The sequence below is a fragment of the Phalacrocorax carbo genome, chromosome 1 (assembly GCF_963921805.1).
Source record: "Phalacrocorax carbo chromosome 1, bPhaCar2.1, whole genome shotgun sequence".
Taxonomy (NCBI): Eukaryota; Metazoa; Chordata; class Aves; order Suliformes; family Phalacrocoracidae; genus Phalacrocorax; species Phalacrocorax carbo.
Genome location: NC_087513.1, coordinates 84837823 through 84855488, shown reverse-complemented (window position 1 = coordinate 84855488; position 17666 = coordinate 84837823). Strand labels below are relative to the sequence as shown.

The 17666-nt window shown below is 38.8% G+C and overlaps 1 protein-coding gene across 11 annotated transcripts in view; it reads right to left on the bottom strand.

The window, feature by feature from the left end:
* Window positions 1–17666, bottom strand: part of CRACR2A (calcium release activated channel regulator 2A) — a 73490-nt gene that overhangs the window by 55230 nt on the left and 594 nt on the right. For 6 of the 11 annotated variants that reach the window (XR_010374879.1, XR_010374880.1, XM_064463487.1 and 3 more), the window contains exons 2-4: window positions 17009–17115; window positions 4984–5213; window positions 8–119 (exon numbers count right to left, since the gene is read on the bottom strand). Coding sequence is in view for 9 of the 11 variants with exons in the window: in XM_064463487.1 (XP_064319557.1) it covers window positions 8–119; window positions 4984–5142 (271 nt within the window). In the remaining 2 variants the exon portion in view is untranslated. Of the gene's footprint in view, window positions 1–7; window positions 120–4983; window positions 5214–9619; window positions 9640–17008; window positions 17342–17666 lie in introns of those variants that run through there. The other 5 variants (XM_064463510.1, XM_064463502.1, XM_064463495.1 and 2 more) reach the window with 4 other exon arrangements.

The following is a 17666-nucleotide window of genomic DNA, read 5'->3' as shown; positions in this document are numbered from 1 at the left end:
AACTCACTAAATCCTGTGGTGAACTCCTTTGGGGTAAGTGAGCCATTGCCATCAGCATCCAATGTAACAAAAACTCTTTCAAGCTCTTCCAGGCTAAGAGGTAACTCAAGATGCAGCCTCTGGAATGACAAAACATGCAGAAACTTTACCCAGTACTACAGGATGAGAGGAAGACTAAATTCTACAGAATGTTCATAATACAGAAGGATAGGTCCTTTTGTTTCCCAGGGTGAAAATTCAAATATATCACAGAGGAAAACAACATCAACTGAGAGAGATTTGCTTTTATGACTTCATTATTTGTCTTTATGAATCCTTTACAACAAAACAGTGAGAACAATATCCTTGTGACACAGATTCCAATCACACAGGGAAGAGGTAGAATTTGAGCTGGAGTCTCAGCGTCCATGTGAAATGGCTTGATGATCTTGGTGAAATGCCTTATCACGCAGCTGGACAAACCTGCCAGCAGAACTGCAGGCCTAGTTCCTTCCATGTCATGAGGTCAGGCAAGAGACTCTATAAATAAGAATGTAATAGAGGGTATATTGTCCTAATGAAAGCTGCTTTAAAATGTGTAAATAAATAAATGAAACAAAGCTAAGAAAGCTGCATGGTCCAAGGAGCAAACCTGCTGCTCTTGTAACAAGTTAAATGTAGTTCATGACTGTCTACTGCTGAAATGCAGCATGCTCACACCAAAAAAGAGAAAACTTTATGAAACCATCTCTACAAAATCATTTATTTTTTCCTGAGAATCTAAAGAGAGACATAAAAGAAAAAAAAAAAATATCTTTAAATCTGGCCCTAATGGTTTTACTGCAATTCTTTTAACAGTATAGACAGATTCCCAGAGGAGGAAACTGGAGCAGCAAACAACTACAATAGCAAGGATTTCCACTGGGAGATAGCACCAGGAAGAGTAGAACCTTTCCTCAGCTTTGGAAGAAATATAAATATACACTGGTGAAGTCCTCTGCTTTATTAGTTAATATTTTAATTCCTTCCCTGAACTCATTGTACATACAACATATTAAAATTGCAAGCTAACAGGTTGATAAAGTTCATCAGAATGCAAGTGCTAATCTGTTCCACTGTAGGGAAGGGATTTAGGGCCAAAGAAAGTCTCTCCTGCAATCCAACAATAGAAACCACTATTCATTATACCAGGCCATACAGCCAAGGTAAGAATTGCCTGAGTGTATTTATCAGGACTTCCCCAGCTGCAATGAAGGGTTTAGGATATACATTATAAACCTGTATGAGTTGAAGGGAAGAGCAGTAAATGGAATTCCAAGGTGATCTTAGGAAGGGAACACAACAGCGCTTTTAAAGCACAGAACTATCTGGAATGGTCCCAAAGGGAATTCTCAGCAGGACGAATTGTGCATTGCTGCCCGCTTCCAAAAAACTAAGAAAACTTGACGTACATTCAGTCTAAATACATTACTTCATCAGCGATACACCTGAATTATCAGCTTCTCACTTAAACACACCCATCTTCCCAAAGCTTTAGATTTTTTTCTCTTAGATCTGAAGGGAAACTTTTAAAAATGAGCTTCTCATAAAATTTTTTACAGCCTACATGGCACTGATGAGGGAGAAGGCGCTTCAGACAAATTGCTCTCTTTACTCTTAGAAAAACAGAAATTGTACTCTTATTGCCAGATCTTTGGGACCCAAAGGAGTGCTTCTTGAGAGCTGGCTGTCCTCTTCTGACCATGTCATAAACACAGACTGACCTGCTATTCCAGTGCAACTGTTTGTGGGTCTTGCTGTAAATCTGTCTGATAAATATATGCTTCTCCAACTACAGTTGGACTGCCCTATTGCAGGGTTCAAATTCTGAACTAAATTATACCGATTTTGCATACAAAACACTACAGTTACCTGCATTTTCTTGACCAAGAAAAAAAAAAAGGAAAATAAGAGATTTTGAAGAATGTACCAACATTTTGCTCCATTAAACTCCCTGAGGATAAGTTACTGACTTTGATGAACTGGGGTCTCACTTATCATTGTTACTAAGATTCAGTCTATGTTTTCCCAACCTCTTGTTTTTATTACTAAAAAAAAATTTAAGGTTTTTTTTTTTGTTAAGAAAAGAAATGTTATTTTTGGTCTCATAGGTCTGTTTTTGTTTATTTGGTCATTTTGTAGAAATATATAGATCCTTTCAATATGAGGCTCTTAAAAATAAATAAATAAATAAAACCCAACATATCCAAAGACACCACTGGAGCTTGAAGAGGAATTATCTGCATTGTCATCCAATGTCCTCTGTGCTTTCATTGCATCTGTGCTTACTTATGTGAAAATACCAAGCTTTTACTTTCCTAAATAAAAAGAGAGAGGTGAAATAGCTAAGAGCAAGATCTGAACCTAATTCTGCTATATACATTAAACTAAAACATTTTGCAACACTAATTCTTGTTATTCACGACAACCTCAAAGCCCAAAGTGTGAAGCTGTGGTTTCTGCCTTAGGTAGAACTGGCTTCCTTGCAATTTCAGAAAACCTCTTGTCTGTTTGAAAGTCTAGCACATTTGATATTTTGAAATGGAATGAAAAATTAACATAATCTCAAAAAAACCAGCATGATATAATCAGGGAGGAGTAAATCTTTAATATAATTACTCTATTATTATTAGACACTACAGAAATTTTTTTTGCGTGGTCTGTTCCACTGAAGTTAATTGGATTTTAGATACTCAGCACTTTTTACATGCTTAGCACTCTGTTAAAAATCATGCCTCATATCACATGACTAAAGATTAAAAAGCTTAATGTTAAAATCTTGTATTTGAAGCAATGCTTCATTAATGGTAAGTAGTACTGGACTAATAAACAGCAGGATGCAAAAGTGATCAACACTTAGTACCCTTTAAGGAAAACACTGATTTACTTTATTGATTTATGTCTTTGCTATTAGGAGTGAACAGCATGAAAAGTGCAATCCAAATCACCTTTATTGATTTCAAACTCAGGTTTGCAATACAGGAATTCTATAAGTAGTCATTCTAATAAAACATAATTAATAACTAACAGCATATGTCTAATGTACAGTTGTTCAGTATAAAACATCATTACTTCGTGTATTAATAAAATAATGGGTACCAAATCCATTAGAAAACATTGTTGATTACTGTCACTGGTGTCCAAATAAATCTCTATTGATCCACTACTGAATTACAAGGAAGATGGGACAATGAGAAAACTAACACTGGCTTCAATGAATCTGGGTTTCTGAACTGCTGGAAATACTGTAAAATACTTTTGTAATTTTTATTCACTGTCACTAAATTACTATACAGTCAAATAAAGAAGGGTCTCACCCCAGGTTTTTTTGTCAATGGAACTGCATTCTTTTCAGCTGGATTACTTTGGATTTACTAAAGTGTTAAGTAGAATAAGGATAATCCAGTGTCTTCAAAAGGTCTGAATTTGTAATATTATCTTTAATTGGATCAGCAGGAAACAAAAGCAAATATTAAGAAGCATCTTCTCAAGTCTTCTGAGCACCCTTATTTCTGTATTTAAAGGAACCAGACACTTAGGTATATACTGAAGTTGTGAGATATGGTAAAGATACAGTGAAACAGAAGACATACTTTATCTGTTCTTTGTAAACCTTTGCAACTCTTTTTCTACTGCATCTTTTGCAACATCTGGTTTAGAACCTGAAGTACGAACTTATCAGCACTCTAAGTGTAAAACTTAAATGGAAACAAGTGTTTTTACATTCCTTGCAAAATCAGATTTTAAAATTTTTTATATATGCATACATACATATATACATATAGGTCTTCCACTAAGTGAAAATAGATGTCACTAAGTTTTTGGAAAAGCAATAAAATTATAACCCGTTAAATTCTCTATGGGTCTGCATTTACCAAAATCACCACTTACAACATGTTTGTTTGTTTGCATTCAGTTACTTCCATGAGATAATATATATTGGTAAAGCCTGCAGGCAGCAAGCATTTGCACTCCTACCTTTTTCAACTTTGGAGAAATAGCACAGGTCATCACAAATCTCTGCAACACACAACTGTACAGAAAACTCTTGAGAGCTAGTAATCTGAGCATTTCAGTATGAGGTTTTTGCCTTTCAACATAGTTGGTAAAAGTGTTTCGCATTTTTCTATACACAGACTCATATTTGATTCTGAGGATATGGAAGGTTTCTAAATTTTATATTAGATGCTTCCATTGGTAGTAGCTTGCGCTAAACTTATTTGCTACCGCTCCCCAATTCTATTTCATCCATAAGTATTGAAGCAGAAAAGGATTAACAATGAAATTATGCTTTGCATGTCAAGCATGAGTACCTTCTTGTTTTCTGCCACACACTGGTTCAAATCATCTTATCATTTCTCCAATATACACCCAATCCCATTTTCAAAAGATTTTGTTATATAGTTGCTTTTTTCCATCAACATTTTCAGCAAATTTTATTTTGGCCCCTCACACAATTTAACAACAATTTGGTAAGGTTATTGTGAACACTGAATAATGCTGAAATACTGTTTGTCTGTACTTTCTACATACATATGTGATCCAGCTGAGAGTTCACCGTTGTCTGGCAGGTGAAACCAAAGTGAAAGACTATATTTAAACAATTTGGCTGAAAAAACGGTTAAAATTGGTGGACTGAATACATTCGTAATGCGATGCTGTGGCAAATTGCAAAACAATGAATTTACTAGGGTTTCAACTTTCTCAGTGAGAATGGAATTAAATTTCTCAGGCATTTTTTTAAGCTTCACTTACTTTGATTTTCCACTTTTTTGTTGCTTTGTCTGTGGAAACAAATGCAGGCATTATGTAAGACTTCAAAGAGATTACTCTAAATCCTACAAATCTCTTTGAAGTTATCAGGAGGGTATTATGATTTTTAACTCTAAATTAATTAGTCTCAACTCACTAAGAGCATTAGGAGCTTCTCTCATTGGGCATTTCACATAGGCAATTTTGTTTTACCTGCATGTCTTGATGAGTGATGAAGCCTTTACCTTCCAGATCACAAATCTGAAAGAACTCATGTGCTTTTCCCAGCACAGTTAGTCCTGGGTCTTCTCTGCTCCTCTCTCCATCTCCTGGTGCCACATGACTGGCACAGTCTCCTTGTATCCTGTCCATTGTCACAATCTCAGCACAAGAATATTTTCAGATGCTGCTATCCCATTCACTCACAAATTCTCATCTGAAACCTGTGCATGGAAGGTAAGGAAAAGAACAAATTAGACCTTCTTAATGATACTTTCCACAATCTCTTAGCAATCATTTCTTTAATTAGGCACTAAAGCTTAGAAGAGAAAAAGATTTTTAAAACACCTATCCTTGATGGGCTGCTCTAAAGACACTGCAAATGGGACAATGAATGAGAAGGGAGAGTCTGACAGAAGGAGAGGACAAAACTAGCTCTGAAAAGAATTCTCAGAGCAAAATCTGCCAGTTTAGCAAGAAATATACACAACTTATTAATGTGAACAAGAAAACAGAAGAAATACGGGTAATGAAAAAATAATTTTAAATCACTACAAGTATTCAACTGGTATCCTTTTGACTGTGATCATCTTAACACCACATCACAATATGCAACCAATGCTTTAGCATACTATTCATATTACAGCTACAGAATAGAAGGTGATCGATGACTGATGGAACCTGATGGATCATGGTGTTTAAATCAATTAAGTACTGAATACTGAAACATTTCCTTAGATTCATCCTTATTACTTGGCTTTGACTTCCACATGTGAAGGAAAACTAATTGCTAGTGAACTTGGTGGGAAGACCTTCTAAGTTAATTGCATTCTGAAGAGCCTCTGTGAATATTTGTATTATACCCCCTGCATCTGTGTATGTTCATGTTTGGCTATACTTTTATCTTAAATTAATTATAGGAGGTCAGATGTAAATAGTTTTTCCTCTCCAAACTTGTAAAATTGTACAACACACAGTATCAATACAAAAGGAGCAGGCTTTCCCAAAAGCCTGTAGGCTCAAAGGCACTATTGGCATATGGGTTGTCATGCCTCACCTGACATTTGTAAGACTCCCCATATGATCTTAACACATTATCACATCAGTAAACCAATTAGAGAAACAGTCTATTTCACTGAGGTACTGTGTTATTTGTGACAGGCTAAGAACATGTGTACAATTACCAGGGCTCAGACGACACGCAACAAATTGACTTCATATCTGCATCTTGAATTTGTATTTCTGTTTTTCTACATAGGTGCACCTAAAGTAGCCACAAATTTGTCACATAATCTCTAGCAGAGAGAAGCATTTTGAGGGACTTTTGACAATTACAAAGGAACATAGCCTGTTTCTGATCCGGCATGACTGGCACAATCTGGAACAACTCTAAGAGAGTCCAGTGAGAACTATCTGAATCTGAAATGTATGTTATCTTCAGCATACAGGCCTTGGCATTGCATGGATGTGAAGGTAGAATCGCAGGAAACAAGAACTTTAGCTTGCCTACTCAGCTCCTTAAGGAGAAAAGGCTCTGATCACCTAAACAGAGTAACTCAGCCAGAGTCTGCTTTATTCTATGCTTAAGTTTAAACCTGGCAGTGCTTTATACCTCTTAAAACACAGCATCTTCCAAGAACTTTAGTTGTACAGTTTGTTACACTTGGAGTTTGCAGTGGCTTTCCATGACAAGGTGATTTCTCCAATAGCTATGGGCCAGGCTGTTGGACTTCCCATGTAAGCATAAAAGCACTGCAAACAGTAAACTCCAAACCAAATTAGGACTTTGATGAGCAAATCACCAATCCCCTGGGAAATGATGTGCCAAAAATCTGCAAACAGGTAAATTTTCCTCTCACTCCCTCAATATCTTTTGCAACTCCAATCATCCCAGGACTGTTGTTCAAATACTTTCCAAAGCTGAAATAATTTTGGCATAATGACCAAAGAACTTAGCTGTCAAAATCCTTGCTAACACAGAGTTGTGCAAACAGTGGAGTTGCAAGCAGCAGAAGAAAATAATGTTCTGAGAGAAGGCAAAGGATGGCTACACCCAACACCACCCAGTTTTAGGAAACTCCTCAGAATTGGTCTTACTTCAATTTTAATGTACAGCAGTCAGCAGCTCTTTATAAACCGTAAGATCAGCTATTTGAACTGAGCTGTTGCCCCTTCACCTGCACACAGCATGCAGGCACTGGGTACTGCCCATGGCCACAGCGGGCAAGGCCTCTGCTGGGGCTCATCGTGCTCCACACCCCAAAAGACACTGAAGCCTGCCAGAGCACCCGTGCAGGCAGCCAAGCAGGCCCTGGAAAATTAACAAGGCTAGGGAATGCTCTCACAGAGAATATAGGACAGACATAACATAGGACATTAGGTTATTACAGCTGACTAAACAGCTGTACTCCTTCCCTTAGGAGGAAATTTTCTAGCTCAGAAAACCTGACCAACCATCAGTAGCTGGGAATATACAGGAAGGAAAAGACCACTCTATAACTGCCCTGTTTCTTAACCCCTTTCCTGACATTTCCAATATTGGACAGCCTCAAAAACAGTATATGAGCTAGAGGAATCTTTGCTCTAACTCTATACAGCCAGCCACAAGTGTATCAGATTATCAAAAACTGGCAATAAAACTCCTTAACACTGGGCATGTTAAAGAGGAGACATTACTTTATTCGGCACCGGGTGCATAAGGGATCTTTCCTCCTAACATGCACACCTACTATAATTCCTTTTCGACATTTATACATGACAGTTAACACACCACGCCTGTCTAATACATAATAATTTACCTGAACGAGCATCCTCTTCTTCCATTGGTCTGTTAACTTTTCCACTTAAGTTTAAAGCTACAGTGTGATTTTAATTCACTGCGCATGCTCAAAAGGAGTAGGGGGGTAGTCCTTTCATCCCTCAATTGAGTCAGTGGTCGCAACCTCCCCCTGCTGGAATTACCTATCCCCCAGTTACTGTGCTTCAGCAATTGTCCGGTTTTTCAGCACCTTCTAGGGCAAGATGATCTCTTTCATCACTGCTGCCTGATTTGTGACCTTCCCTCACCTTCACAACCTTCTTTGTAGCAGGCTGTTTCCTCTGTCAGTCCTTGAAGTTCTACTGATTTGCATTATTTTAGGAGGTTCTTGTTAATGAGGCATTTGTTGCTAATACCTTCCTATATGACCTAAGCATTATTTACTACCTTGAATATTCTAAAATTCGTGGGTGTTAGTTTCCACTCCTAACTATGATCCTTTCTTAACTACTAGTAACTCCTGCGTGATTCCATTTCATCCAAGAATATATACGTTTGAGGTAGTAAGATGGAAATGTCACTGCAAGCCACATTCACACTACAGTGGTATAACAATCTGAATAAGATTCTCCTTTCATACTGCTTTTACACACGTAAACTTCACTTATTTCAATACAGCTCATTCTTGACTGACACCAGTATATGACATAACCAAAATCAGGCCATCAGTTTCAACTTTGCACTGACACTAACTTAAAAACAGGTTTAAAAATACTAAAAATCAGTGGGACAAGTGCAGCCTAAAGATGGTCTTGACAACATCTGACCCAGACTCCATGTGTATTGGATGTAATACATTTTTTTTTTCTTTTTCACTTCTCAACAGTTTTTCAGAAGGTCACAACTGCAGGAACAGGCCAAGCTAATCATGATAGTAAGTGCTGCTAGTGCCTGTGGTTTCTGCACAGTTCATTAGACTTCCTTAAGAAACCTTAAGAAAAACTGTGCAAGTAATAAGACAGTCAATTGCATCTGAAAGAATATAAATATGAAAACAGGTTAAAAATGGTGGAACAAAAAGGCACTATATATATAGTTTGATGAAGTTGTTGACATTCAGCAAGCAGTAAATACACGATTCAGAAAACATCATTCCTGCTTTCCAAATACTTCCAATACACAAAATGAAATGACGTGCATCACAGGAGCCTCACCTTCTTACAAGTTGTCCCACCTTTCATACACATCACAAAAACTTGCTATACAGCAAGCATCTTGAATACAGCAGAAAATTAAATTGGAGCACACACTAAAATTCTTAATCCTTATGGAAACTTCCAAACCTTGTACAGTTCATTGTAGTTCCTAGACATCCTGATACTTCGCAAATGCTGGTAACAACATGAAAGATTAAAACTGCAATTTGCCCCACGTTACTGGATCAGCAATGTAATTACTCCAAGGCCAGTTTCAAATAACACAGGTAGTTCTGTTAAAGGAGAAGCGCTGCCCGAGCATTCACACACCATTCAAGAAGTTGCACACACACCACCTGACACTTTAACTGCTAGGACCAGAGTCCCTTCGCAACGGGCAGCTCCATTGAGCCCACAGGTCCTTACTCACACATCGCACTCTCAGGTGCTTTCTCTCTCCTCAGGCTTGACCCTAGGTTTCCATGAAGCAGAGTCTCTGACACCAGGCAAATTTATTTGACCACGTACACCAGACAAATTTATTGAGTGGTAGAGTGGTAAAAAAAACCTTGAGCTGGGTGCCTCTGGAGAGGGACACCAAACAAAGAAATCCCTGGGCCATTATACCCTTACGATATAAGTTCCCCTCCCCTCACACAATGGTTTGGTCCAATACCAATATTTGAGTCTGGGGTCCTCTTTTTCCTTATTGGATCCTTTCTCTGTCTCCAGGTGGGACATTCCTTTTTCTTAACTAATGGCTGCAGCTTCTGCTGATGGTTGTGGCTACCTTATCTTTCTGGTTTGCACCAGTTTCAGGGCCCTCCTTCATGAAGCTAAGTAATTGTTCAGTATAGGTCAGCCTATCTAGGTGGAAGTTCACAGCTTGCAGCCTAAGGCTTTAGCAAGCCTTGCTACTAATGCTATGTATTGGATTCCATTTGAGCTAGAAACTAAATTCTACAACAGTTCCATTCACTCATTCATCTCCTTTAGAAGTCAAATGGCTTACAAATTCAAAAGACTATTCTGTTCTATGAAGACCTTTGATTTTGATTCTTTTAGCTACAAACACTTCACTATGCAAAATAGGTCGTATTATAAACTGATGCAAACAAACATAGCTAACAAATAATACTAAACAAGGATGTGGGCTTTCCGAGGTTTTTACAGATGATTAATCATGAGGTATTTTTGGACTGGTCTGCTAAGGCAGGTCACTGTTAGTATTTCAAATTACATTTTCATCATGATTTTCCAGTCAGGTGTACTGTAAATCACCAAAGTCTAGAGGTACAGAGCACTGCCGATCCACAGATTTTGTAAGTCATAACTTGTGACAATCTCATTCTCCCTAATTGTAATAGTTAAAAACTTACCGAGCTGTTTTACCTTCATGTCTCTGAGTTTCTAGGTTTCAGTAAAATATTTTTTACTGTCTGTTTACAGGTACAAACTTTCTGCAGCACACTTCAAAACATGACTCATCAGCAGGAAATTGTAGTAAGCTTACTTAATACTGAGGTCACCACTGATTCATACAAAATACTCTTATGAGAGTATTTGTTTTGCAAACACTGGAAAATAAAAATTAGATTGCATACTTTTGCTACAAGAAATGTATTTTCCTACAACTGAATTATCATTGTTAAAACGTAGTATGCGTGACATATGAACAGGGACCTCTTCAGAACTAACTTAATGTCAGAGTTAGTTATCTTTTAGCATTATGCTGAAAAGCTTCTAAAGCTACTAAGATGTACCACCACAATTATTTTAAGTTGGCACAAGCCTGCTGGAAGAAGTCTCTCTGTTCCCTATTACTGTGCCCTGCCCTTGGACAAGTGTTCGTCCAGTTATACAGTGAACCCTGTTGTAGAATCCTCTCAATTTAATCTGGAAAGTTATAGTTTATTTAGCTCAATTAAGGCCAAGTGGCCCACCAAGAAAACACATAAAAGAAAAATCAAGAATCAAAAAAAGCAGGACCTACTGAAAATGACAGGAATGGGACACCTAAGACCAAGGACAGCACAATAACCATCCTCAAGTACATAGAAGCTTGCTAGATACAGGATTGGAGAAAAATACTCCCTATGCACATAATGCAATACGTAAGTATCTTGTGCTGTAACATGGCAGACAAGCTAGACATGAAAAACCATCCAGTGATAAAGAAAGTAGAGCACTGAACCACTGACTGCAAAGGTAGTTCAACTGCCATCATGGAAGAACAGACCAAACACAATCTGCAAATAATGGCATAGATGATCATACCTTATGAAAGATGAATACACCAGTGGACCTCAACATTACTTTTAGCCAATTTTTAAAGATTTTATGACCATTCAAGGTAAAAATTCAGGTCCCACACTTAAAACAACTAACAGATACAAAGTTGTGAGCCCCTCAAAAAAAATCCTTATTTTTTTTCCTCTACTATGACTAAGACAATTACCCTTTAAGCTCTCATGGAAGCATTATAAAGCCTGACCTAACCATATGAACACCTGGACTGAACTATATGAAAAATGGTACTTTCATTCCTCTAATTTTGACTTTTCAAGTAAAATACTGGAAGCCTAGCACTTTTGGTTCAGAAAGGCATTGATATGTGTCATAAAAGCTGCTTTTCTTCCCCACAACCTCAATTCACTGGGTAGGTAACTTCTCTCATGATGCACACAATCACAATCTCTCGTGATTCTTCATCTTAGGAGATAGTGCACCATGGGGTGGGTTTGGGGAGCTCAGCTGTGGAGGGAGAGATCTGAGGCAGGCTGAAGTTACTATGAAGGACCACAACAGGATACTCTGAAAGAAATGTGTCATGAAAATAATTTCAGGGGAGCAGCAAAGGCAGACAACAAAGGAATCCTGCATCCATTGGCTTAAAAAAAATATATAAATTTTAAATTATGTAGAAATTTCTTTCCTGTGGATAAATTTGTGTGGGAGAAAAAAATTCTCTTTACAATCAGTCTTAATAGAAACTCTCCAACCAGCCCTGACTGTAGCTTTTAAAGATTAAGGGAGCCATTAGAATCACCTACTTTGATATTCTGCCTAATACAAGCTTAAAACTTTATTTATACCACAAGTTTTTAGATTTCCATAAAATTACTTCCAGTTTATTTCAAGGTAAGGGTGATGAGCAGAAACCAAGGGGGGAAAAGACCTGGGAGAAGGTGGTGTAGGTTATAAATACATTGTAATCATATAAATGAAATTCCTCATTTTCAGATGATGACTGGTTAAGGAAAAAAAAATACCTAAAACTAAAGAAGAAAGCAAAAAACCCAGGTCATGTATCAGAAGCACAGTCTCCACAATATTAACTGGGAAACAGGAGAAAATCATGAAAGATGCTTAAAGTGACAGCAGTAATGATTCCAAAAGAGTCTACCAAAGACTTTGGAGAGAGACCATTGACTCGCCACTTGGCATTTGTCCCTAGATGAATCCACAAATCCAAGTGTTGGAAAAAACCCAAACTATGCCACTTCTGTGCACAAAGATGCAGGACCCCAACCCTCTGGTGATCCTCATTAACTTTTTATATTTTTAACATCTCCATCCAGGCAACTAGTTTTCACTGGGTTTGAAAGAAAATTTATCTCTCCCAAAGGCTAGCTTCCCACACAGATGGAAGAAAAAAATTGCCTGTCTGGCTTCTTGCTGGCCTCTATGGAACTAGTAAACAAAACTATCCATGTATTAAAATTAAGATGTCCAAAGATTTAAGATGTCTGTTACAGAGGTAAGCAAAGGAAGCAGGCAGATTGATTTATTCCCCATACTGCTCCTTCAATGAAAAACAACTAATGTGCAGGCAACAATAATCACAGAAACTCTCACTGTCCTTCCAGCACTCTTTTTTCTAATTTTTATTGCATAAATATTAGTAGTTCTTAGGGATTCTTACTGAAGCGGCAGGGTGAAGCTAAATGGACCTGCTTAGCGCTGCTAGGCTCCTTGAGAGGGAAAGCTAAGTATCTAGGATTTTAGTGGAAAAGCATCTTTTCCTCTTGCTTCATTGCTTTAAATAGTTCCTTTTTAAGGAATTTAAGAAATTAAAAGCCAAGAACTGTCTGGAGATGCAAACTTCTTATAAAAGGACACTAAATTTAGGGGCAACCAATGTAATGGAAATCATTGTTGCAGAATAATCACTGGTTCATCAGAGCTGTCAGAGCACCCTGCCTGTAGTCTCTGCTTCAAGGACCCAGGCTCTCTTTCTCTCCCTCTACCTACCCTTCTTGCCTTATTCAAGGACACCATCTTCAAGAAGACCTGTTCTCCCACCCTCTTGTTCCTTGCCTGCCTGCTGGTTGCAAGAACCTTGAGTTTCAAGAAACAGTTGACATACCCAACACTTGAGCAGGATGATGGTATAAGTGCGTATGTGTATCTGTGTGTGTGTTATTCCCACAAATTCTGTCTCTATCTCTCTAACTTATCAATAAATCCTTACTGCATACAAATACTATTTGGCCAGTTATGTATTTTGGGTATCAACTCTGGCTAACATTTGTGGTTGCAGCATTAGTTTTTATAAATGTTTGCATGCAAACAGTAGTGACATTAGCAGTTATAGAACTTGTATCAGAACTATTATAGAACTATATAGGACTATTTTACCATTTTTTGGACTTATTTCCAAAACATAAAATGTTAGTTCAGAGAAGTAAAACTTATTGTTAAGAACATATGCAACATATTTCAAGTATGGTGAAGTCAAAACCATGCTGACTCCATCTGACTGCATGATTTATTCTGTTGCATTGCCCCAAGCACTGAAATTAAATGCAAATAATGACATTATCAACAGCATTATATTAATAAATGGTGTACCCTGTAATATGATGTTCTGGCAGGAGGTACTGCCAATTCATATGAGCTGTTCCATTTGTTGACAAATTATTTGCATTGGAAACAGACACACATACCCAAAGTAAAGGCATGGAAAAGTTTAAGTAAAGCAGTATGTGTTCCTTTTAATTGTCTTATCTTTCAGGTTTTCCTAATGACTCACTGCTAAATGGAGCTACTTTCAGCTAGTGAAATCTGGTTGACAAGAACATCTTTAAAGTACACCATTTTCACAAAAAAAAACCCTCTTGAAATATTCTGCCTCCTCCAAAAGTCCTTGCTAAAAATGTAACTTCTGAAAAAAAAAATCAAAACCATTTATCTGCCTGAAACCAACAAAAATTTGGCTTGAAATCTAAAATATACTCTCTATTTCTAGTTCTTCAAGGAATGTTACGTCTTTAACCTAAATTAAAGGATTTTGATATAAAAATTAAATATTCTCTTAAAATAAAAATTAATTTTTAATGAAAAAATGTTAGTGGAAAATTTCAGTCTACTCTGCCAATGACCTTAGTGGACCCAAGCTAATGCAAGTTGCACTAGAAGACCTGAGAGACATGTTCCAAGTGTCTCATTAGTTATTTGGCACTTGGTTTGCAGTTGGGGTTGCAAGAATTCTTTTGAAAATTGTCAGAATTTCTAAAACAATAAACTTGCTCTTGGAAACCACCTTCACCTGAGCCCGTGGGACAATTTGCATGGGACAAGATCATGTGAGTGAGGCATGGGAATATTTAATTTGCTAGTCTACTGTTTTTCCGTTGTAAAAAGTAATGGTAAAATATGATACAAGAAGTGTCATGTTTTCCTATATGTAGTACAAGATAACCTTCATGCTATCTGTTCTCCATGGCTCACTTCCAATGTTTGGGAAACATATAAACAAATCGCCTTATCTGTGTTTGATTAGTAGGCTTGGCATATCTCATCCTGTTTAGTTCTACAAAAAAACTCTAGCAACACAAACAATTAAATATGCACCATTACAGATTCTTAACTGGATTTTAATTCAGCACTGCTTTCAACTGGAAATACAACTTCCAAATTCTCTATGAGTCAACTGGTCAAGAAGTTATTCTTGCAATTATGCAGGATCCCTGCCTCCATTTACGCTGCTCTCTAACAAACGAAGTTCCCCAGCAAGACCTTTCACCTTTCGTTGCACCCCCTCTGTGAGACTAAGGGAAAAGATGAGTCATGTGAGGAAAAAGGGGCTATTGCATGATACTGCAGACAGGGAGAATATCTTCTGGTGTGGCTCTCTGGAGGTTGCAGGCTCTTCAAAGGGGCACATACCCTGGCCATGGCTCAGCAATGTAGCAACTTGCCACCATGCAACAGGTATGGCTACTTCACATTATTTTTGGCAGAAATTATATCAGGGCAAGGGGTAGTCTAGGACAAAACAGAACAAAACACATGATACAGAAGCACAGCAGAAGGAGTGCATGAGAAGGAAGTCAAATTAGACTGAGACACGATACACAATAAATCTCATAGTGACTAATGAGGCAGATTGGACAAGACTCCCAGTAAGCTATCCCATACCTTGCTTATCTGATCCTGTGGTAATTCAACTTACTAAACGTGGGGAAGAACTACCCCAGAAAAGGGCACTGGTGTCTAGAAATGCAGGAAAATACTTATCACCAATTTTTTTGTTTTCTCTTAGGATAAAAAATAAATCAGATTTAGCCTAAAAACTCTAGGCCTGACCTGGAGAGAGCTCCAAAGTCAGAGTTCAATTGAGTTTTGGTCAGTTTCTTGACACAGGCAACCTGGTGCTTCTGCATGAATAAGCCTTGGACAGTGGAATCAAATATGTTTTTACACCAAGTTTAACCTAAAATGATTAAATCTGCATTTTAAACACAAGAAATAAAACCCTAAGGATGCATTACTCCCTCCTTATATGTAAAACTTTGATTCATATATACTTATACTACAAATTAGCAAACGATGGAGAGGGAATCAGGACAGACCACTATATCTTTACTCCTCTATATGGCTACCATTTACCCATCTACAAAAACAACTATATAATTTGTCAGTGAACAGAAAGAGGAAGAAAACAGAGAGATCTGTCAGAAGCAGCACATGTATCCTGTGGGCTAAAGAAACCACACGAAACGCTTGCAGAGTAATGCGCTTTAGCGCATTAATTTCTGCTAATTTCTCTACAGTTCTCTTCTAGTCCATCACAATATAGGAAGAAAACATGGGGGACAGGTGTCTCACATGGAACCTCCCTCATTTCAGCAGCAGTGAACTTAAGTCTCCAAGAGCTGGGAGACCAGGAGACTAAACTGTTACTGCCCTAAGTCTCATTTGCTGCTTAATCCAGTCACAGAATACTTATGCTCTTTGTACCTGAAACACTGACTTTTGATTTTTATGTCAATAAAGATGCACATTTAGTATAAAGAAGAGAGACTGACGTTTAATTTTGGGTGTAACAGTTACCTTCTGAGTTGTACGATACGGAAGTCCCTAATGATAAATTTGGGGACCAGATACCTGAGTCCTCAGGACATCCCACAGACAACCAATAAACTTTTACCAGTGCATCAGAATAATTCATATATGCCATCTAAAAAGAAAAGTGAAACTAACCTGGAAACTTGCTGAAAACCAGAAAGTTGCAACTAAGAAAATAGAGAAGTATGTAAAATTAGTCAAAGTGTTCCAGAGGGATTTCACCATTCTCCCAATTGTGACCCTATCCAAGTTTCATTACACGCAGTCGTAATCTGTTCTATAGGTATATATTAAGAAATCTATTAACCTGGTAGCAGTAAGTTTATTTTATAACTGTCATTTACAGCCATCATAAGCATTCAGTATCAAGAAAGACAGAAAACTAAATCAGATACCACTCTATAAGACTGTCACCGAGCTGTTGTAGGGGAACACAAGAATCATTTCTACAACCATCAGTAGCAGCACTGCCTTCATCTTCACTAAGCACTTGGTGGGCCTGTTCCCACCCCGAGGGCAGTCACCAGCCACAAACTCAATTGTCTTTTGTATCCGCAGGGAAGCGAACCCTGAAAACCAACTGGGCAGCTCCTGAAGTACCCAGGCCATAAAGTGATTTCCCCGTTGCGCTGCCTATCGGCCTTAACACGAAGCTACATGAGGAATGCGGGAGTGCAAATATAGGCTATCAGTCAACAGCGCTTTTACGCACCACCTTTACGAAATATTCTCTGTGTAGGAGAAGCCACGACACCTCACACTCCACCACACTCAGCTGTCGTTCTGAATGCAGGCTTCTCACCCCGTGCTGCTCCAGTGCTGTAGTAAGAAAGGAAACAAGGTAGGGTGGACTTAAGTAATCCTAAACCCACGCTTAGAGGCCATGCCGGCAGGCAGGAGCAGCCTGCTTGCCAGCCGCTACGGTTCTAATCCTGCTGCCTTCCAACCCGACAGCGAGTTAAGGGCCCGGGCGCCTCTCCCAGCGGTTTCAGAACCGCTGCCGTGCCACGCCAGTACCGCCGCCAGCGTAGCAGCACCCCACCCCCCGCCAGCAGCCGGAGGTGCTCCTCCGCCCGCGCCAGCCGTTCCAAGCCCCGCCCGCCGCCGGCGCAGCGCCCGCCGCGAGGTACAGCCGCTGTCCCGGGAGGCGCCAAGGTCGCCGGTCAGCGCCTGGGAACAGGGCAGGGGCTAGCAACGGCTATCCCTTGCCGGCCGCCCTGAACCTGCTAAGCTCCTGCTCGGCCCCTCAGAGCCCGCAAAGGCGATGTTCTCTTCCAGACAGCCCCTTGCAGGAAGCAAAGCTTGCAACAGGCAGACCGCAGCGGAAGAGCAAGGCCCTGTTGAGACACCGGGGCTCTGCCAAAGAAGGG